Source organism: Gilbertella persicaria, assembly GCF_025201335.1.
Source record: "Gilbertella persicaria strain CBS 190.32 chromosome Unknown B0P05scaffold_4, whole genome shotgun sequence".
NCBI lineage: Eukaryota > Fungi > Mucoromycota > Mucoromycetes > Mucorales > Choanephoraceae > Gilbertella > Gilbertella persicaria.
Genome location: NW_026251965.1, coordinates 152,287 through 172,393, shown reverse-complemented (window position 1 = coordinate 172,393; position 20,107 = coordinate 152,287). Strand labels below are relative to the sequence as shown.

General features: G+C 36.8%; 9 protein-coding genes across 9 annotated transcripts; 3 read left to right on the top strand and 6 right to left on the bottom strand.

The window, feature by feature from the left end:
• Position 1: 1 nt before the first annotated feature.
• Positions 2–1,280, bottom strand: B0P05DRAFT_525228 (uncharacterized protein). The gene is made up of 2 exons (XM_051576292.1): positions 747–1,280; positions 2–692 (listed from the first exon to the last, which is right to left on the bottom strand). Exons 1-2 carry the CDS (start codon positions 1,211–1,213, stop codon positions 110–112), a joined length of 1,050 nt encoding a protein of 349 aa, XP_051438659.1. The 5' UTR covers positions 1,214–1,280; the 3' UTR covers positions 2–109.
• Positions 1,267–2,892, top strand: B0P05DRAFT_484195 (mitochondrial carrier domain-containing protein). The gene is made up of 5 exons (XM_051575238.1): positions 1,267–1,378; positions 1,419–1,459; positions 1,504–1,565; positions 1,610–2,078; positions 2,166–2,892. Exons 1-5 carry the CDS (start codon positions 1,359–1,361, stop codon positions 2,543–2,545), a joined length of 972 nt encoding a protein of 323 aa, XP_051438658.1. The 5' UTR covers positions 1,267–1,358; the 3' UTR covers positions 2,546–2,892.
• Positions 2,893–6,222: 3,330 nt separating this feature from the next.
• On the bottom strand, positions 6,223–7,509 carry B0P05DRAFT_525215 (ribosomal L28e protein family-domain-containing protein). Its single transcript, XM_051576291.1, has 6 exons — positions 7,386–7,509; positions 7,228–7,337; positions 7,074–7,177; positions 6,903–7,015; positions 6,585–6,852; positions 6,223–6,533 (listed from the first exon to the last, which is right to left on the bottom strand). The coding sequence occupies exons 1-6, from the start codon at positions 7,445–7,447 to the stop codon at positions 6,414–6,416; spliced, it is 777 nt and encodes a 258-aa protein (XP_051438657.1). The 5' UTR covers positions 7,448–7,509; the 3' UTR covers positions 6,223–6,413.
• Positions 7,510–9,451: 1,942 nt separating this feature from the next.
• On the bottom strand, positions 9,452–10,719 carry B0P05DRAFT_577138 (guanine nucleotide binding protein, alpha subunit; the record flags this gene model as incomplete). Its single annotated transcript, XM_051581760.1, has 6 exons — positions 9,452–9,639; positions 9,681–9,828; positions 9,875–9,880; positions 9,931–10,347; positions 10,405–10,589; positions 10,632–10,719. The coding sequence occupies 6 exons, from the start codon at positions 10,717–10,719 to the stop codon at positions 9,452–9,454; spliced, it is 1,032 nt and encodes a 343-aa protein (XP_051438656.1).
• A 422-nt stretch (positions 10,720–11,141) lies between these two features.
• Positions 11,142–13,800, bottom strand: B0P05DRAFT_525205 (Dolichyl-phosphate-mannose-protein mannosyltransferase-domain-containing protein). Its single transcript, XM_051576290.1, has 7 exons — positions 13,649–13,800; positions 13,474–13,590; positions 13,407–13,421; positions 13,084–13,357; positions 12,922–13,030; positions 12,522–12,865; positions 11,142–12,478 (listed from the first exon to the last, which is right to left on the bottom strand). The coding sequence occupies exons 1-7, from the start codon at positions 13,787–13,789 to the stop codon at positions 11,235–11,237; spliced, it is 2,244 nt and encodes a 747-aa protein (XP_051438655.1). The 5' UTR covers positions 13,790–13,800; the 3' UTR covers positions 11,142–11,234.
• A 190-nt stretch (positions 13,801–13,990) lies between these two features.
• Positions 13,991–15,561, top strand: B0P05DRAFT_525201 (cation efflux protein). The gene is made up of 7 exons (XM_051576289.1): positions 13,991–14,327; positions 14,376–14,471; positions 14,516–14,652; positions 14,718–14,758; positions 14,810–14,891; positions 14,965–15,028; positions 15,076–15,561. The coding sequence occupies exons 1-7, from the start codon at positions 14,123–14,125 to the stop codon at positions 15,507–15,509; spliced, it is 1,059 nt and encodes a 352-aa protein (XP_051438654.1). The 5' UTR covers positions 13,991–14,122; the 3' UTR covers positions 15,510–15,561.
• Positions 15,562–15,983: 422 nt separating this feature from the next.
• Positions 15,984–17,452, top strand: B0P05DRAFT_462351 (uncharacterized protein; the record flags this gene model as incomplete). The annotated part of the gene is made up of 3 exons (XM_051574110.1): positions 15,984–16,304; positions 16,365–16,477; positions 16,525–17,452. 3 exons carry the CDS (start codon positions 15,984–15,986, stop codon positions 17,450–17,452), a joined length of 1,362 nt encoding a protein of 453 aa, XP_051438653.1.
• A 90-nt stretch (positions 17,453–17,542) lies between these two features.
• On the bottom strand, positions 17,543–17,916 carry B0P05DRAFT_525193 (ribosome maturation protein). The gene has a single exon (XM_051576288.1). The coding sequence runs from the start codon at positions 17,893–17,895 to the stop codon at positions 17,614–17,616; it is 282 nt and encodes a 93-aa protein (XP_051438652.1). The 5' UTR covers positions 17,896–17,916; the 3' UTR covers positions 17,543–17,613.
• A 158-nt stretch (positions 17,917–18,074) lies between these two features.
• On the bottom strand, positions 18,075–19,175 carry B0P05DRAFT_525192 (ribonuclease T2 family protein). Its single transcript, XM_051576287.1, has 6 exons — positions 18,932–19,175; positions 18,836–18,854; positions 18,646–18,786; positions 18,491–18,599; positions 18,363–18,409; positions 18,075–18,313 (listed from the first exon to the last, which is right to left on the bottom strand). The coding sequence occupies exons 3-6, from the start codon at positions 18,708–18,710 to the stop codon at positions 18,097–18,099; spliced, it is 438 nt and encodes a 145-aa protein (XP_051438651.1). The 5' UTR covers positions 18,711–18,786; positions 18,836–18,854; positions 18,932–19,175; the 3' UTR covers positions 18,075–18,096.
• Between the last annotated feature and the right edge of the window lie 932 nt (positions 19,176–20,107).

Below are 20,107 nucleotides of genomic sequence, written 5' to 3'. Positions count from 1 at the left end.
GGTTTGTTCATCGTGACTCGTTTTGGGTGCTTATTGCCCATCAAACGGCTGACTTATATAAAAGAGATGCCGTCACGCCTCTCATTAAAAGATGTATTTATTTAGAACACTAGTCTTCATCTTCAGATGAAATGTCCATATCTACACTATGATCATCACTTGTAAGCTGTGGTTTCTGCGTGGATTGTGTGTCTTGCGAATATGGATAATAATACAGCCAATTCTGATATTCTTCCCATTGTTTCTGCTGATATGTCTCCCATTCTTTCAACTGTTGATTGTATTCTACTTGGCCTGAATCATCATGAATATTGAGTCCAGGGTATTCTATTAGTTCTTCCTTCGGTATGAAGCCTTCTTCATCATTCCTCACTTCATTGCCATCACCATCATATATTTTTAGTATTTCTGGTTCTCTTGTTAAATAGCCAGGTGGAAATCCAAAGTAGCGCATATGCTTATAATACGGAGGTTCTTGATTGTTGTCCTTTATGCCCAACGCTTCCTTGAGTTTTTCAGACAATTGACCTGGCTTGAAGCCATGTTCTTTAGCAAGATCTTTTGGAGGTACTGACACATGTTCACGCCTCTTTTTTGCTATCCTGGCATTGTCTTTAGGTAAAGGACAATGCTGATATGCATGACCACTCTCTCCACAATTAAAACACGCTTGTGAATCATAAACCAAGTATCTATTGAACACTAAGCTCCCCCTTTTTTTGATAAAAAATACGAATGATACCTACGTGTCGTTTTCAGATTGTCGCTTCCCTAATGGTTCCATATCCAGCACATCATATTCATATAGCTGTTTGCCATCCTGAGTTTGAGCTCGAGAATGCTCATTATCAATGTAAAACCTACCATTATTGAATATGACAGGCTGCACCTCGAGATATTGATTATCAACGCCTTCTTGTTTGACAAATCCATACGGGTCTGTCTCAAAATATTCAGCGTGTTCTTTAAGGCCTACTCGGGAGAGATGACTGTTGTAATAGAAACGAGCTTGTTTGTCTATAGGTATACAATATGCAAGATATTCAAGAGGGTATTCGTTTAACACGGTGGCCATGTTTCTTAATAGGCTAAGAGAAACAAGACCGTCTTTAGATGCTGAGACAATTTGTACTAGGAACTTATCGCCATATTGAGCAGGATTTTTTAGGACATTGTATAGAGAATCAAGTGCTTGTTGACGTAAAGAAGACATAAAGAAAAAAAAGACGGCATTTGAAAACAGTGAGATTGCATTACAGATTGACCCTGGAAGGAAACAGGTACCACTCTTTATTTTTCCTGTTCTTTTTGTTTAAAGAATCTGACAGAAAGAAGAGTACACATAAGATTGAGTCAACATGTCTGTCAAAGACTTAAGGTAAGATCATATCCAGATGATCAGAGACTCACTTGATTAGGGAAAGCAATGTCGATGTTGACAGACAACGATTGTTACAAGGTAGATAACATACGATCCATGAGGCCTATCCTAACATTCATTAGCTAATAGAACTGTCATTGCTGCTTCAAGTGCTGCGGTAACATCTGTTTTGGCAGGGTTTCCTGTGAGTTCAGAAGGCATGTAAGAACCATCACTAATAATTTTTAGTTTGATTCCATTAAAACTCGCATGCAAACCCATTACTATACATCCATTCTAGATTGTGCCAAAGTAACCTATGCTGAAGAAGGTGCTCGCGGCTTTTTTCGTGGCATGATTCCACCACTCGTCACTGTCAGTATCATCAAATCCGTTTCCTTCTCCATTTATGAAGGCACTAAGAAACACTTGCTTAGCAATGGATTTCGCTTTGACAATTTAAATTCTGTAACACAAGTTGCTGCTATCGGTGGTGGTGTCAGTGGAGCCTTTATCGGTATCTTGAGTTGCCCTTTGGAGCTTGTCAAGATCCAACGTCAGTTAGAACAAATGATACTTAAAAGCGAAATAGAATCAGGCCGTGTATCAGCATCAGAAGCAGCCCCAAATCAGTCTTCTACAAGCTGGCATGCTGTGAAGCAAATTGTAAAGCGTAAAGGCATATTTGGCTTATGGAGTGGATTAGGTTGTCATTCAGGTAATTTAGATATATATATATATATATAGAGAGAGAGAGAGAGAGAGAGAGAGAGAGAGAGAGAAAAGATGACTCATCCTGCATTAGCCCGAGATGCACTGGGTACAAGTATTTATTTTGGAGGCTATGAGTCTATGAAATATATACTATCCAAACAGGGACAAGATGGAAGCCCTATAGTTCATTTCATGTCTGGAGGGTTTTGTGGTATTCTCAGTTGGCTTTTTGTGTTTCCTGTAGATGCTATCAAGACCAATCTACAGAAGGACATCATGATGCCCAAGCCGAAATATGCTGGTGTTCTAGACTGCACACGGAGATTGGTAAAGAAGAATGGCATCAAAGGTCTTTATAGAGGTCTTAGTGTGACACTTCTTCGAGCATTTCCTATTCATTCACTCAACTTTTTGGTTTATGAGCAGGTTCTCAAATCGATACCACCTTTACCATCCACAGTACACCACTAGTTATTTATTGTTTTATAGATAAAGTCTCCAAAGACAATTTTGTTCCATTGACTGCAATAGCCTATATAGTACGACATAGTTAACAAAATAAATGCATTTACCATAAAAATAAAATGTTTGAATAGATTATTTCGCTTTGTTGGAGCAGTTGGTCAGATTAAATAGAATATACTGACTTGATCAAGCTTACATTGGGCAAAAAGCTACTTTTATATATATATTGTAGTTTGAATAAATTGTATGTATCATTCGCTAGTCAATTCCATTGAGAATTACAATGCGATAGATGCATGAGATAGCTCATAATGATGCATTGCAATCAAATTACAACTATCAGCCAAAAAAAAAAAAATAGTGCAAAAGAAATGCTCTGAATTAATTTCATCCAATCATGCAAATGACATTGTGCCTTTTGCGCTGGATGTATTTTTTACTATAGATAAAACGAATAATAAAGTTGAATATGTGAATGTATTTCATGTAGTAGAGATATGAAACATATAAAATGCTTCAACGGGGGGGGGGGGAGATAAAACAAATTTTTTTCTTTTTCTTAGACATACAAAGGTAACACAAAATTTGTTTATACCTGCGTAAATACTTTAGGTACCTTCAAATAATGTTTACTAACATCTATGGTACCTTTGGGGTTGATTTGGACTAAAAAAAGTGACATGTCCAAAATGGTCAAAATATGCCTTCGACCAAAGGGTGCTACTCATAAAAATATTGAACTTGACAACTCTTTGATATTCTTTTTGACGCTACAAGATGAAAAATAAAGCTGTTCATAAGCTTAAATACCCAAAATAACCGCCAGACGCTCTAACTTTTGATCAAAGTGTTTGATTGCTACTTACACTATGCAGATGATGAGATGGAAACGAAAACATTAGAAACATTTTTGCCTATATTCTCAATACTCTAGCAGTAAATTTGCTATTATTCTTATTGTGATAGACTCAGAAGCTAAAGATCTATAGCTTTTGTCACTGCAACAAAGCCAAATAACTACGTCTTTATGCAGTTCTAACCAAAAGCTCGATTTTTTTAATGATTTTATTTGCCGCACATATTAGTGGTCTTAGGAGGGACCCACTAAAAGAGGTGCTCGGTAATTATTTATTGTAAGAGAATATAAAGAAAAACAAAATTGGTACGATAGTAAGAAAGTAGAAAAATATAAAAGGAAAGAAGAGCAGCTATTGCGAGGAAAGACCTCTCAAGATGAAAGGTCATTTTCAGCATAATTTGATAGCGAGTGCTACGAAGAACAGAGAGATAATGGAATGGTTGGTTCTGCATGGTATGGGTCCAATGGGCCTTCCAGATTTCAGAGAGACCGATCGAGGTTACCATGGCTACTGAAAGAGGACAATTGGTTTGAGACCGAATCCGAGAAAAATTGAAAGATGCAAGTGCATCAGAGACTAGATCCAGAGAGGTGCCTGGCCATAGAAATTCCCTGATCAAGGCATCCCAGAACGGAAATTTTTGGGGGCAGCGAAAGAAGAAATGGTACACAGTCTCCTGATCACCACACAAAATGCAGACAGCAGTAGGGAAGCGAGCAGGAAAAATCTTGGATAGAAATAAGCGAGCGGGAATCTTGCGAGTCAGAAATCGATACATCACATTTCTCTGCAATGTTGTGATAGGTATGCACCAAAAGTACTTCCAAGCAGCAGAAGAAACTTCTTGCCGAGCAATGATATCAGACAAGACAGCTTGTGTGATGACCTTACGGAAAGTATAGCCACCATTTTTGAGGGCAATGGAATTTTTATTGTCAAAAGGCAGTTTCAACATACGCACAAAAGAAAAGAAACCAAGAGACCGCTGGATTGCAGGATTATGCACAGGATTGTATAAGTCTAATGAAGTACGAACGAGGCATTGACCAAAGAATGGCTCCAGTTGACAATGATTTTGATTCACTGCTTGAAGGTATTTTCTAACACTACGACGGATATCCAAGGGAAAGGAAAAAACTGGTATTGGTGCCAAATAGTGATCCTGTGGATGGTACTCATATAGATAGGAAACTGCTACTGTACGTAGCTTGAGAGGCAAGTCAAAAGTGTCAGATGGCAAAACAATTGAGCGTAATGGTAGTAAAAGGCATTCGGTAGGGTTTAGCATGTATGGGTACTGTTTCCTAGGAATAGCATCCATTAACCGGCAGCACATTGTGACAGTGTTACTTGTCAATTGCCTGAGTTGGCCTGGGCGAGAACAAGGAAAGAGCAGACCCAAGAGCAGATGTTCAGTCTGAAGCAAAGCATGGGTATGTGCTGCTAGAAAATCTTGTACCAGAGAGCTTTCAGCTTGAGGACACAAAAAAGGATGAAGCCAATGGTAATACAGTGATTTCTGCTGAGAAAACAAGTCAAGAATGCCAAGGCCACCATGCCACTTTGGTGTAGTCATCGTTTGCCAGCTAATGCGAGGAAAGATTTGCCGGTTGACAAAAGAAGTAATGACAGTTCGAATGGTATTAAGGATTGCTTGAGTGGTAGGGATCACCCGCAAAATATACCAGCATTTAGACAATAGAAGCGAACTGGCAACTGTAGCTCTACCAACAACAGAAAGATTGCGTGAGGCATGAATATCCGCCAGTTGAGTCAGTGATCGAGTGAGGGACGAAAAAAAGTGAGCGCGCTGGTCCAAGGATTGGATAAGGGGAAAACCTAAATAGATAATGGGTTCAGCATCTGTACGGCACCATATCTTGGGAATGTCAATGGCTTGTAGAGTAGTCAGCCATTTATCATCTAGATTGTGGCCAGAGAGAGAGATTGTTCGCACTTTATGGTAGTTAATCTTGGCATTGGATGCTTTACTGTAGGTCTGCAAGTAAAACTGCATTCTGCGAAGGTCACGGATATTATGAAGAAAAAAGTAAAGTGTCATCAGCATAACTAAACAATTTGATAGCAGGTAAGGTGATAGCTTGACTAAAATCATTATGCTTAAAGCGATAGCCAGAAAATTGAGTGTCATCCAATATCGACTGGAGAAGTGACTCTAAGGCAAAATTGTACAAAATACAAGAGAGTGGGTCACCTTGTTTGAGGCCTCGGCGCTTTGGAACCAACTGCTTAGGGATCCAACCATTGATGATGATACAAGGCTCGATTTTAGATGTAGTGGGATGAATTGAAGTTACTTATATTTTAATCTCCGCATAGACACTTTATGTGCAGGATGCTTTGATGCCACTCTCCTGGATCGTTGTTTAATTTTTTACTCCAGTCTTTTCACATATCAGCTTTCCATACTGTGTAGTGAAGTAATAGTTCTGTACATTTAACTAAAAAAAAAAAAGAATGGATACCACTCTAGGCACACAGCATTACAGAGATAGCAAGCAAGAATGCTAGTAGTAGTGATGTAAGAGTTAATAACGAATTACAACAATTACTTTGTACTCATTGTAAAGACAATATACAAGAGCTCCAAGACCTTTAGTTGTTGATTTCTCGATCAATACTGATCCAATTCCATATCTACTTAAATTCGATGTAAATTATTGACTTCGTTTGCTGAGACATCGGCTATCTCATTTAATGCCTAGCAGCATTTATCCTGTGTAGTGTACATTTTGGATACGAGCTATGTGTTTCGTATTGTGCAATCTCTATACTGCGTCAAACCTTGTTCTAAACAAATGCATCAAATGTATATTATTGCTTTTTATTTATTTCTTGAAGAAATGTAGAGTAGGGTAATAAGCGAGCAAAAGAAAAAAAAAATACATAAAATATAAAGCATGTTATGCGTGAATAATTTGAGTGCGTAAATATATATGTGAGTATGGGTGGCTGTGTATGTGCGTGAATGACAAGATCTATTGAGTTGCTTTCTAGCGTGTTAACGCAACATTCTCCTCTTCCTTTTCTTCTTCCCATTCGAATTGATCTTCCATATCTTCAATATCTCCAATGTCAGATTCGTCTTCGAGATCAGAAACAAACTCAACATCCTATTAGACCAAGTCAGCATATAGCTATACACAGAGATTTTCTTTCTTTACCTCATCTTCTTCTTCCTCTTCTTCTTCTTCGTTCTCGTCATCTTCATCTGTTTCATCAGCTTCAGCATCGAGCTCTTCGTCCAAAATCTTTTGCCAGATCTCTTCATTCACATTCAATGGAGCATCACCATAAGCTTTGCTCTTTAATCTGTCAATCAATTCCTTTTCAATCGATTTTTCTATTCGTGCCGCGGCTTCAGCCTTGCGTTCACGATTAGCTTCACGTCTTTCCAGCTTCTTCTTGATACCAATAAGTTGAGGTCTGTCACTGTTTAAATGGTCAATACCAGCCTCTTTCTTAACATTCCTCCCACTTACTTTTCTTTAAGTTTTAATTTACGCATACGGATAAGGTATTGAGTAATCTTGGTGAGACGCTGCTTACATTTATGAGATAAAAAGTTGGGCCAGTATTGTAATTCTTTATCAATCTATAACGTCCATTATTACCTCAGTTTTTTTTTTTTTTACTTGTCCTGCAATATTTACCTGTGCCAAAGCTTGTGCGTAGTTCTTGGAAAGCTTCTTTCTTTCCCACATTTTGGCAGGTGAGTGTGCACGTTCAGGCGTCTTCATATACAAATAGACGATACCTTTATAACAGTCAATTGATATGCTTTTTTCCATAAACTGATTTCCGTACCTTTCTCTTCTCTGATAGTAGCATATCTACTATTAGCTAAAGGACATGATTGGCGGTTACAGAGACCAGTAACGTTGTACTGATTACGACAAAAGTTACCAGTAGGTGTCCTAGTTTATATAAATATATTTTTTCTGTAAGAAGAAAGTTCTACTTACTTGACTTTGTAAGAACAAAACTGGTGGTTAATAACCTGCCAAATAACTTCGTCAGATTGCATGATCCAAGAGAGGGAGTTTGGGTAATGAAAGAGGTATGCTTCTTTCTTTTTTTTTTTCGAAGGAAAAAGAAATATGTCAAAGAAATTGTGACAGTTTTTCATGTGGTAAAATTTCGAAGCCACCACTCTTCAGGACTTTGAAACGGCTGTGTGCATAAAAGCAAAGTGGTGTCTTGTTTTTAGTCTTGCAGTGCTAGAAAACTACATCCATTAGGGCTTAAGGATTTTGTATGGATAGACGTATTAGACATCCCATCTATTGCTAGCTAATAATTGAGTTTTTTTTATCCGTTGACTGACGTTCAAGAAAGTCAGTCAATGCTTTCTAATCCTTGAAGACGAACACAATCCGGAATAGAAGTTATTGCCATAGGCGATGGATAGTTTCTCATTTATTGTCTACTCAAAGCTATCCTCAGATGTGACTTCTAGCGTGAAATGACCTTTAGGAACAACGCGTGGTCAGATAATCATTGATTGTTCTACTGGTTCATATTACTTATAAGCATGGACTTTAGTAGGTATGATATGGTCCGAGTTGAATGATATAAGTTAATGCGTACCTTCCAAATATAAAGTCAATATCTAACGCAAGGGTTAGTTTGACTATAAAACTATGCTCGAGTGCTTTCAATTGCAAATAAATGTCTAGTCTCTGCTCAAATTGAAATAAAAGGCGGCTTATATGTGACGTTTTGCCTATTGACGACCAATGCGTTTGTACTGACATTGACCCCAGATATAGGAGTAACCATATATCTTTTTTCAAGTAACCTCATAAGGTATAACATCAAGACACCCTGAAAAAAAAATAACTCTAAATGTTTGGCTGCATAATTGGTTTAGTGATGTCTGTTTCACAAAAAAAAAAGACTTGTTCCTTTCCTCTTTAAAATGATTACACTAGAATATATAGCAGAAAAGCACATAAATTAAATAACATATACATTAGGTTTCAAAAACAGTAGAGGATCGCTTTATAATAACTGATAACAGTTACATGTTTTTCTTGAGATGGATTTCTTCAAATTTTACTAGTGTCCTTATAGGTCTTTTGTTTTATTGCCATTTTGATCCACTCTTAAATCAAAGGTAATTATTACTGAAAAATGATACACTGTTTATGCACTTGATGATTTTCTCAAAATGGAAAGAATAAGTGTGATTGTAATGTATGTCTCAAAAAAAATAGGCTTTGGTTTTTCTTTATTGTATGCCTTTTTTGGTGAACCGAGAAAAAAAAAAGAAGCGTTATTCTTCAAGTCTTTATTTACACAAATTCATAGATCTATGTAGACACAAGAACTTTATTGGAGAAGAAAAGTACATCATGTTATCTTGCTGAGTTATATCTTTTTTCCCCGCATTTTTTTTTTGGGATACAGGTCAAAAATCATGTCATGCTTAAAAAGGAAACAACCCACAGGCACTTTTCCAGGTACAAAACGTCTGTCATTCGTCGTTTTAGAGACACACATAGTCTTTTTGGGATCGCATAAAACAAACAATATATATACATGCAGGTCCATGTACTATGTTTATGATTTAGGTCCATAGGTCTCAGCTGAACGTGCTTTATTAAAGTGTGATGAAAATGATAAATACCTGTTTTGGGTTCACAAAGAGTGTTACATATACTGAGACTTTTACCGTGTTTACCCGCCAATTTAGTTCAAACTTAAAAATAAACAATAAATCTCTTGTCTATATGGACACACACATATCATTTATTTTTATATATGCTCCACAACATGTTTAACTAAAAGAGTAAATATTGTTTTATTCTATATAAAACTAGGCCAGCAGGTTGTCATGATTTAGATATTAAAAAAATAAGTAGAAGGATAAAGGAATTACAAGACATATTTTTAAGAAAAAAAAGGAAAAGAAAAATGGGTGTATATATATATATATATAAAAGAAACGTAGTGCTATTTCGATAGAGAAAGAAGGGAAAGGGGAATATCTTAAGGAAGGTAGTATCATAGTTTTTTTCTTTTCGTTTTACAACATAATGCTGCTTAAATTATCATTCAAAATGATATCAGAAACAGCCATCATGACATGTTGCAATAATGTTGTGTCTGTGGCATCTGTAAAATGAACATAGACTCGCTTGTTTGGCTTGTGATTCAATCGCTCAAACCGTGTTCTAAAATAGTTTTTGGCAGTTTCAAAGTTTTCAACATGACCTATGACTGTGAATACATCCACTAGAATCTTCTATACTTACCTTTATAGTCCGGAAAATATTTAGCAATAGGAGAATACGTAATCTTATTCTTAAATATATCAATCTTGTTCAACAATAGAATCATGGAAGTCTTTACAAACCAGTGCGAGTTACAAGTTGTGTCAAACAACATAAGTGCTTCATGCATCTATATCATTGTTATTAGACGACATCACGTTGTCTTTACAGTATACCTGATTCTATATCAAAGTAAGTTAATATGCTATATAAAACTATTCAGTCTTCTTACCGAATCTCTATCTTCAACCAAACATTGATCATAACCACTAATGGCCACGACAAACAAAATGGCTGTCACATTGTCAAAGCAATGAATCCATTTCTTTCGCTCACTTCTTTGTCCACCCACATCAAACATACGATACGTAAGTGGGCCAAGATGAAATGTAGTCTCGACAATGCCTGTTGTCTTTGCTCTACAACGAATAATATCCTGATCTGAAGGAACATAGTCGGGTTCCCAAAGCACATCCAATTTTTCGAAAAAGTAAGAAATGTTGTCATGCAAAGCGAACAAGTTTCCTTTTGAGATGGCTTGTTGAATATTTTGGTCTTTCCATAACCGCTTCAAGGGCTCATAATAAATTTCAGGAAAAGGTTGATTTTCTTCTAATGAAGGTGTTTCAGAAAACAAGTGTATGTAATTCTAATAAATAAATAAAAAAATGAATAAAAGCGCCGAAAAAAAACTTTTTTTTTTTACCTTTAAAGATGGATCAGCAATATCTAATTGCAAAACTTCCAATGCTTCTATTAAGGTTTGTACAGTTGAAAACAAGTTGAGAAATACGACAACTCGGAATCCTTCTCTTTCACTGTCTTTGAATCCAGAGGCATGTATAAGCCTCATTTGTTTCAATACAGTTGATTTTCCGGATTCACCAGCACCTAAATTGCGTCAATATATAGACATCCAATGTGATGACTAACCAAGAAGTAATAGCTTGACTTCTTTCTTCATACGCTTCTGGTCAGCCTTAATCTGTTTATCAATGCTGCGGCTTACAGCCGTCGTCATACTCGAAGTTGCAGTTGAATTGCCTTTCAAACTGCTTTTGATATTTCCCATAATAGAGCTTAGAATGAATGAAGAAGGAAAGAATAATAAAAAAATAAGAAGAAAAAAGAAAAAAAAAAGTACACAAAAAGAAGTTTTAGGTGGTTGTAAACTTTCTTTTTAAATGCTTTTTTTGTATAACAATTACTCACGCACAGATTGATAAGCTCATTCAGTGTGAGTTTTCATATGTTACAAGTAAACCAAATAGAGTAAGTACCGCAAAAAACCAAAAGATTAAAAATAGATCTTGGAATTGTCATTCATCTCATCAACAACGATACTCGGAATAAAGTGTCCCTTTTTTTTTCTCTACATCCAGGCCTGTCTCACGGTAAATGTCGGTATTAACCCAATGCCATGGTATTCCAAACTAACAGATATCTTTATGTGGGCGGTTGGCCCAAAGTAGGGACACTTTTATTTCAAATGCTTGTTTCTACATAGTCAATTTACTTTATTAAATGCAATTTATGTTAGTTTTTCTTTTCTTCAATCATGTTCCAAGTATCTCTCCAGATAAGAGAACCATAGTTTTCAATAGGTCCCGTCAAACCGAAAGAAATAGGTGCAAAATGAATAAAGGTAAAGATCACAGCAAGATAGACAGGCACAAAGACAGCGTACTGAACGGCCTTTGAACTTTGACGAGTGAAATGATCCATCAAGAAGGGAACCATGATGATACTAAAGTAAAGAGCGGGAAAATAGTGATGCAGGTAGGTAACACGACCCATGATAAAGAAGGGAATGTAATGAAAGAACCATCCAAGGAACAAAGTCTTGCCAGCATAGAAAAAGTGATCCCATTCAGCATGGGTCAAGTCAAAGATCTTGCGTTGCATGCGCACAATGTAAAAAGCAGTCGTCAGACAAAAGACGCCAATGGAAGCAATGGAGAGCCACCAGACAACAGGATTACCCAACAAGTAATATTTGATATCGTTTTCTCCCCAACCACACATGCGAAGACCTACAGTCACAAATGGCCATTCAGAAGGAACAGACGAGAGAATATCGTACTTGTCAGGATCAGGCGTCAAGGCATTATTAGAGGTCCACATGGCCACATTCAATGTAATAAAGTCACGGAAAAAGTGGGTCTTGTAAGCATTGGGTGGAGCAGGAGGTAGCTTTTCGTTCCAATGTTCTTCTACGTTCCACATGGCATGAGGGTTGTCTGTGTTGTTGTTCTTGTCACAATAGACTTCAGTTTGTTTGAAACCCCATTGAGGCAAAGTCGTACCGTCTGCTGTCAAAAGACAACCTAAATGCTCATGACGAAGACGAAAACGTGTGGTCAAAGAACGAACACGGTCCTTGCTGTGATGAACAAAATCATCCACAATTTCAACCTTCCAATTGTCTTGGTTATCGCCTACAGTATCGTTACCATAACAGCTTACTTCCCATTGAGAGGTCGTCAAGGGCGCATTGACAGGATGACTATGTAAATTACGACCTGTGGAAGTATGTTGAAGACGAACAATATCACCATCTTGAATGAAACGTAAAAAGCTTTCATCTTGCTCATTTTCATAGGCATCCACATCATACTCTCGAGGAGGGCGAATCAACCAATGATTGTTGTCATCTTTATGATGATAGCATGTCACTTGTTGTTGTTTAGAACCTTCAGGGTAAGTCTGGACATGCGAGTGAAGTAAACCACCACCATAACCAGCATTTTTGATCGTCAATCGAGATCCATAAGCAATTTCTAATCTTATCAGATCAAATAAAAATGATAAATGATCACTTACCAAGAGGATTTTCAGTCATGGAGTTTCCTTGTAAGTTAGCTTGGAAAAGAGAACTCATTTGTGCGTCACCAGGACCACTTTTGTACAAGAGACCGAAATGTAATACAAAACTAAAGATGTAGATACAAGCAGGGATCATGATCAAGCCAAGCACACGGGAAATCCAGTGGTGAAGGTATGTTTTCTTGGGCATTTGTAAATCGCCCCACATGTTCCAGAGATCTTCAATTGTATAGACACCAACAACAGCAACAGCAAACAAACCAACCCATTTCACACTCAAAACACAGCCCAAGGATGCACCAGTCAAACAGAGCCAAGTCCACCATTGAGGAGTAAATGCCCTAAAAGAATTTAAATTAGCAATTAAATATGTTTTAACCAGCGACATCAATCTTACTGGGTACGCAAATTATGAAAGACAGTGAGTGTATAAAGAGAAGTACAGGTAAAGAAAAGAAGCATTGAGTCCAACAATATAAAACGACTGATTGTTAAATAAGCATTATCTATCTTGATCATAAGCGAATGTATTCCATATGTATATATACAATGAACTTACCCAATAAAACCATAGTGGCAGCCAAGAGAGCGGCTTTAGTCGACATTTTTAATTGAACAGCTGTAAGGTAAGCAATGGGAACCATCATGGCGCCAAAGAACGCGTTAAAGATACGCATGACACCATAGTTAAGATTTTCAGGGTAAGTAGCACCCGATTCAAAACCGAATGAACCATCATAACCAGCTAACCAACCTGAAAATCCAACCAGAATTTTACCAAGAGGAGGATGGACATCGAAATAGAAATCATGATTTAAATAGTGTGATCCAAACTGAAATAAAGAAAATTAAGCTTACACACTTCTCTCGCTATTTACTTACTTTGCCAAAATGTGCCTACAAATAAGGAGATAAATCAGCCTCGATGTATCTATTTTATGTTACTTACTTCGTCCCAAACCACTTGGTTACTCAACGTGATCTTTCTGAATCTTGTCCAAAAAGACAAGAGTGTTAAACCAAGAGTAATGAGTGTGTGTTGATTCTTTTGAAGAAATGCAATATTCTAATCAATTCACGCGTCAATAAAGAATTATCTTTTTGTTTATTGTGCATATGCTTGCCTCGTTTGAAGAATAAACCACTTGAGGTTGCAGTGATCGAGGATTCTTTTCTTTCAGGTCGTCATTATCCAAAAGCGAATAATTGACTGCCTGTTTTTCAGACATATTAGGAATATGTCTTCTTTTCATAGTAGTCGCCATACTGAAAGCAAAGTGAAAAAAAAAAGAAAAAAATAATAATAAACGTGTGTTAGAATTACATTTTAAATATCAATTTTGTGTTACCAACTATAATTATTTTCTGGGCAATTGTAAACAAGAAAGTATTTGTTTGATAGAATACATATATTCATTCATTCATTCATTCTTAATTTTACATAGTTAAATTCATATAGCGTTGTTTGGGTGTCTAAATAAATAAATATATATATATCTTTTTATTGCTAAAAAGGCACATTACAATTTTTGATTATTTATAATCTCCTATTGATTTTACAAGTCATCCTTCTCTTTTTCTTCTTCTTTATCTTTATCATGGCATGTGGACATGAGTATGCAGATGAGCATACGCCTCTTGTTAGACCTAATGGCGTCCTCAGTACTTCTTCTTGTTCTAATCTTGCAGAGAGATCTCAAGTAACCAACAAGTCAACCAAGAGAAAACTAACCATAGCAACCACGATTGCACTGATGTTCTTTGCTACTGAACTTGTTGCTGGTTATTTCGCAAATTCATTAGGTACTATAAATCATAATCAAAACAATGTGACTCATTTCTAATTTTAAGCTTTGATGTCGGATGCTTTTCATTTGCTCTCGGATGTTGCGAGTTTTATTGTAGCACTTGCTGCCATCTATTTGGCAGAAAAGCCTCCTACCAAAAGTAAGATACATCTGTAAAGATAAGATATGAACCATTTATTATAGAGCATACCTATGGATTTCATCGAGCTGAAGTTATTTCTGCCCTTGTTTCTGTATTGACTATTTGGGTCTTGACAGGTTTCTTAGTATTAGAGGCTATTGAGAGAATTCGAGCACCTCAAGTGATTGATGCTAGATTGGTAAGTAAGAAAAAAAAATTTTTTTAAATATTTTTCTGTAACATTTCTGTATGACAAAATCATAGATGTGCATCACAGCCACCATTGGTGTTTTAGTCAATATTGTGTAAGTAAAAGACCGAATAATTACATGTATGTTTCTAAACTGCAACGAAAGCCTTGCTTTTGTATTAGGAGGACATCATCATCATCATCATCATCACGATCATCATGAAGAATCGCATACACATCATCACAAAGTAATATGCAAAAAAAAAAAAAAAAAAAAAAAAAAAAAAAAAAAAAAAATATATAAAATTAACTCTTTTTTAGGATGTTAATATTAACCTAAGAGCAGCAGCACTTCATGTCATTGGTGATTTGCTAGCATCAATTGGTAAGAAAGAAAAAAAAAAGACGTAATCATGTACTCATATAATTTAGGCGTATTGATTTCCTCCATCATTTTGATTTTCAAGCCCGAATACACCATTGTGGATCCAATCTGTACATTTGTATTTTCCATCATTGTACTCTACACAACCTATTATCTGGTAAAAGACTCTATTGCTGTCTTAATGGAAGGAGCACCAGGCCATATTCAACCTGAATCTGTTGAAAACTCCCTCTTGAAGATTCCAGGCGTCACTGCTGTTCATGACTTGCATATTTGGACCTTGAGTCCAGGCAAAAGTTCACTTACAGCCCATATCACTGTCTCTCATGAAAAAAAGAAATATTATGATGATATTCTTGCCCATAGTCAACAAGTGATTTGCGATACATATGGTATTCACCACTCTACACTTCAGATTGAATCTGAAAAAGCCAATTTTACTAGTCATTGTAGACCTGACATGTGTTCACCTAGAAATTAAAATATTGTGTAACTACACGGAAAAAGTAAGGGTTTTTTTTTAACTTTACGGACAATTTTCATGTAAGAAATGTACCAATCAAATTCATATTCATGTGAGAAAAGTCGATCTCTGTACACTCCGACCTTTTTTTCCTTTTTGTATTTAAAGGTATAACAAAGCAAACATTTTTTTTGTATTCTTCTCTTTATTTCTCTCTTTTTCTTTAAAAAAAATAATGCCTCGATTTATTGGCTCTATAGACCAAGGTACTACTTCTACAAGATTCGTTATCTTCAATGAAAAAGGACAAATTGTTACTTTTCATCAAATGGAATTTGAACAAAGCTATCCTCAGCCTGGGTAAGATTTAAGGAGAAAAAAAAAGAGAAGAATTTTTCCTAACGATTTTGTAGATGGGTTGAACACGATCCTTATGAATTATTAGACTCTGTTCATACATGTATTGAACATGCCATTAGTAAATTAGCACTGATGGGCTATGATGCTTCAGACATTGAATGTATTGGCCTTACCAACCAAAGAGAAACACTCATCACTTGGGATGCTCTTACAGGCCATCCTTTGTATCCTGCTATTATTTGGAGTGATGCACGTACCATTGAGACTGTGGAAGAACTTGCCAAGAAGTCTGATAAAGGTGTTGATGCTTTAAGAGATGTGTGTGGTTTACCCTTAACGACATACTTCACTGGTGTGAAACTTCGCTGGCTTCTAGACAATGTTCCCGTTGTGTCACAGGCTCGAAACCAAAACAGACTTCGTGTTGGTACTGTGGACACTTGGTTGATTTATGTAAGAACTACTTTTTAAGGCTAGTTGAATTCTCATTGAACTAAATATCATTTTCTATAGAATCTTACTGGTGGTTTAGATCATGGTGGAGTTATCGTCACTGATGTCACCAATGCCAGCAGAACCATGTTGATGGACATCAACACACTCAATTGGAGCCCTAAATCCATTGAGTAAGTTACTTGACCTTGATTTGATTTTTTTAGCTAACACATGATAGATTCTTTGGATTCGAACAAGTCTTATTACCCAGAATTGTTTCATCTTCTGAAGTGTATGGTACCCTATCAGAAGGCTCGCTTAAGGGTGTCCCTATCGCAGGCTGCTTAGGTGATCAACAAGCTGCTCTTGTTGGCCAGCAATGTTTCCAAGTAGGCGATGCTAAAAACACATACGGCACTGGTTGTTTCATGTTATTCAATACCGGCTCTAAACCCGTACATTCCAAAAATGGTCTTTTGACGACCGTGGCCTACAAATTTGGAGATGCCCAACCCGCTTATGCTCTAGAAGGTTCTGTTGCTGTTGCTGGTTCATCCATCAACTGGCTTCGTGACAATCTTGGTGTGATTGCAAACACGACCGAACTCAACGAATTGGCTTCTAAGGTGACTTCTACCAGTGGTGTCTATTTTGTCACTGCCTTTGCTGGTCTCTTTGCTCCCTATTGGCGATCAGATGCTCGGGGCACTCTTTGTGGTATCACACACTTTACGAAACTTGAACATATCTGTCGTGCTACCTTGGAGGCTGTATGTTATCAGTCGCGTGCGATTCTGGAAGCCATGAATATGGATGCTCAATCGCCTCTTCGATCCCTCAAGGTCGATGGTGGCATGTCAAATTCTGACTTGGCTATGCAAATTCAAGCTGATGTCTTGGGTATTCAAGTAGACCGTCCTTTGATGCGTGAGACAACAGCCCTTGGGTCTGCTATTGCTGCTGGTTTTGCCATGGGTATCTGGAAATCATGGGAAGAATTATCAGAAATCAACAAAGAAGGCAGAACTTATTTCGAAAGCAAGATTTCTGATAAAAGACGCAAGAAAATGGTCAATGGCTGGGAACAAGCTGTGAAACGTTCTTATGGTTGGGCCAATGCAAAGACAACTGCACCTACTCATGATACTGTTGTTGTTGAAGCTTAGATTTTTGTTACATATTTCATTTGTCTTGTATTATAATTTTATACCCTTATTCATTCCTTTTTTTTCAATAAAAAATAACATTTAAATAAGTTTTGGTTTATAAAATACATTGGTTTATTATGTACACAATAGAAGAGACAAAAAAAAAGAGAAAGAGAAATTTAAAGACCCTTGTCTTCACCTTCAGAAAGGATCTTCTTGACAATATCATCAACATTGGTGGTGTTAAAAGTGCTTTCTAAAAGACCCTTGGAAGGACTAATGTATTCACCTGTGTTACTCTTGTTGGTGGTAGTAAAGACATCAAAAGATTGAACAACATCGACGAGAGGCACAGTCTTGTCGCTCTTCCACTTGGTGACCATATCAGCATTAGCAATGACAAAGAATTCGTTACTGTCGGCACCCTTGTAGACAACTTTGACGGCGTGATCAGAAGGCATGTTTATAAAATAAAATAAAAGAATAAAAGATGTATATAATGTTCATGTCAATTTCGTGTTTGACTTTTTATACTTTGTTTGACACGTCATTTTCACAAAATGCATAGATTGAAATGACGTTTGCATGAAATCACTTTTATGAAATCATCATTAAAAAAAAAAGTTGCTCCGCGTAGAGATTTAGTGACACATACATAATTTTTATTTCCTTGGAAAACTAACAAGACCTCTACAATTGCCTTGTTCCAATACATTTGTGATCTCATAATTGCTTTTGCCTCTGACATAAAAATTTAGGCTTACTTCAGACAGACTTCCTCTGACACAGTCTAATTTGGGTTCAGCACCAAACGTACTTTTAATAGCATCACGAATGGTCTGAACATTGTAAGAGCGACCAGGTGTAACGCCGTTCAAGCTATCAAGCTAATAAGTAATCTGCATAATCTCACGTATGTAACTCTTACTTGAGAGCACCGTAAAGATCGAATTGATCACGAAGATCAAGTGTTTTCTATTGATACGGTTAACCTTTTTTTTTTTTTTTTTTTTTTTTTTTTTTTTTTTTTTTTGAATATGTTTGTTTATACTGTACCTCAAAATAATCAAGCACATCATCGTATTTTTTATAAGACGAGCCGTAACATTTAGGTCGAAGGGTGCTGACACAGGTACCATGTTTTGTCCATTCATGTGACCAGAACCTATCGCGATTGTTAGCAACCACACACACTCTTTTGGTAAACATACCAGTTGTGGTCACCTTTGTTACTGGGCCAAAACGTAAGCATACGGTTATAGAGTGTAGAGTTCATTGAGCGAATAATAGTGCCTATGTTGTTGGATCTTCTACTAGCATCACAGCCTCGAGAAGGTCCATATCCTCCTGAACTTTTTTTTTGACATAAATGAACATGCAAACAATTAAATTCAATCTTACCAAGTATCGGGCCATAAACCTATACATCTCTATAGATTAGAAACGAGTACATACATATATATATATATATATTTATATATATATTAACTTAGTTACCGTGAAGTGTGAATTCGTCAGCAGGACCATAGCCTGGATACCATTGTTGAGCTAACACAACCAAGCCATATTTAGGTGAACAACAAGCATCCACAGTACCAGACCAATGACAGGATAAGGTGTCAGCTATTTACTTGAGTCACTTCTTTTTACGAAAATTTTTGTTACGCTTACCTGGACAAGAAGGAGAATCGTACTGAGCACTAACAAGGCTCAAAGCAATAAAGAAAGGCAAAAAAAGTTTCATGATAAAGAAAAGAAAAAGAGAAAGAAATAGTCTGGGAATAGATATTTAAGCGTGAACAAGATAAGGCATGAGCGTCACGATGCTTTTACCATGTCCAATCAATGCAAAAGCATATTTGAGCATGATCAAATGGCTTTGTTGGTTGGAGTTACGTACAAGGTCGATCAAGGACATATATGCGCACAAAGAAAATGTTGGTATATGTTTCGCAGACATAGGTTATTACACCAAACGGAAAAATTATTCGCGCATTTCTGAAAAAGAAAATTTAGCGTAGTATTTGAAAAAAAATTAGCATGCTTGTGTATGCGCAAAATGCGTGAGTTTATTAAATAGGTCTGCGTTGAAGGCAATCTTCAAATTTGGCAGCAGAGTATCTACAGAAGCCTTTAAGATCACTGTACAAAATTCTATTACAAGCATCTGCAATTCTCGAAGTCAATGTCTCCTCTTCCAAAAGCTGTTCCCTCTTGAGTTTGCTTTTGCAAACCGACCAGAATTGCTCAATGGGATTAAGCTCAGGCGAGTAGGGGGGGGAGGTATACGCACTTATAGCCTCGGCTCTCAATGAGATTCTGAATATCTTGATGCTTATTAATAGGAGCATTGTCCATGATCAAATAATGGCCACGGAATTCCTCATGACGATCCATGACATCCAAAACACTACTGATGAAATTGAAGTAATGTCCAGCAACTGTACCACTGTTACTGGCCACGTTTGCATTCGAACCTCCTGCTGCTTTTCTTTTCTTTGATGAGGATAATGCTCTTGGTCTTCTTACACTAATGTTAACAACACCAAAAGGCGAGATGACACCCAAAATGGTAGTAGTTTTTGCTCTTGTTTTGGGCACTTTCACGCTCGCACGCTCGCCTTCTTTGGACCAAGAGAAATTTCTCTTAAGGTTGATATGGAAAGCAGCTTC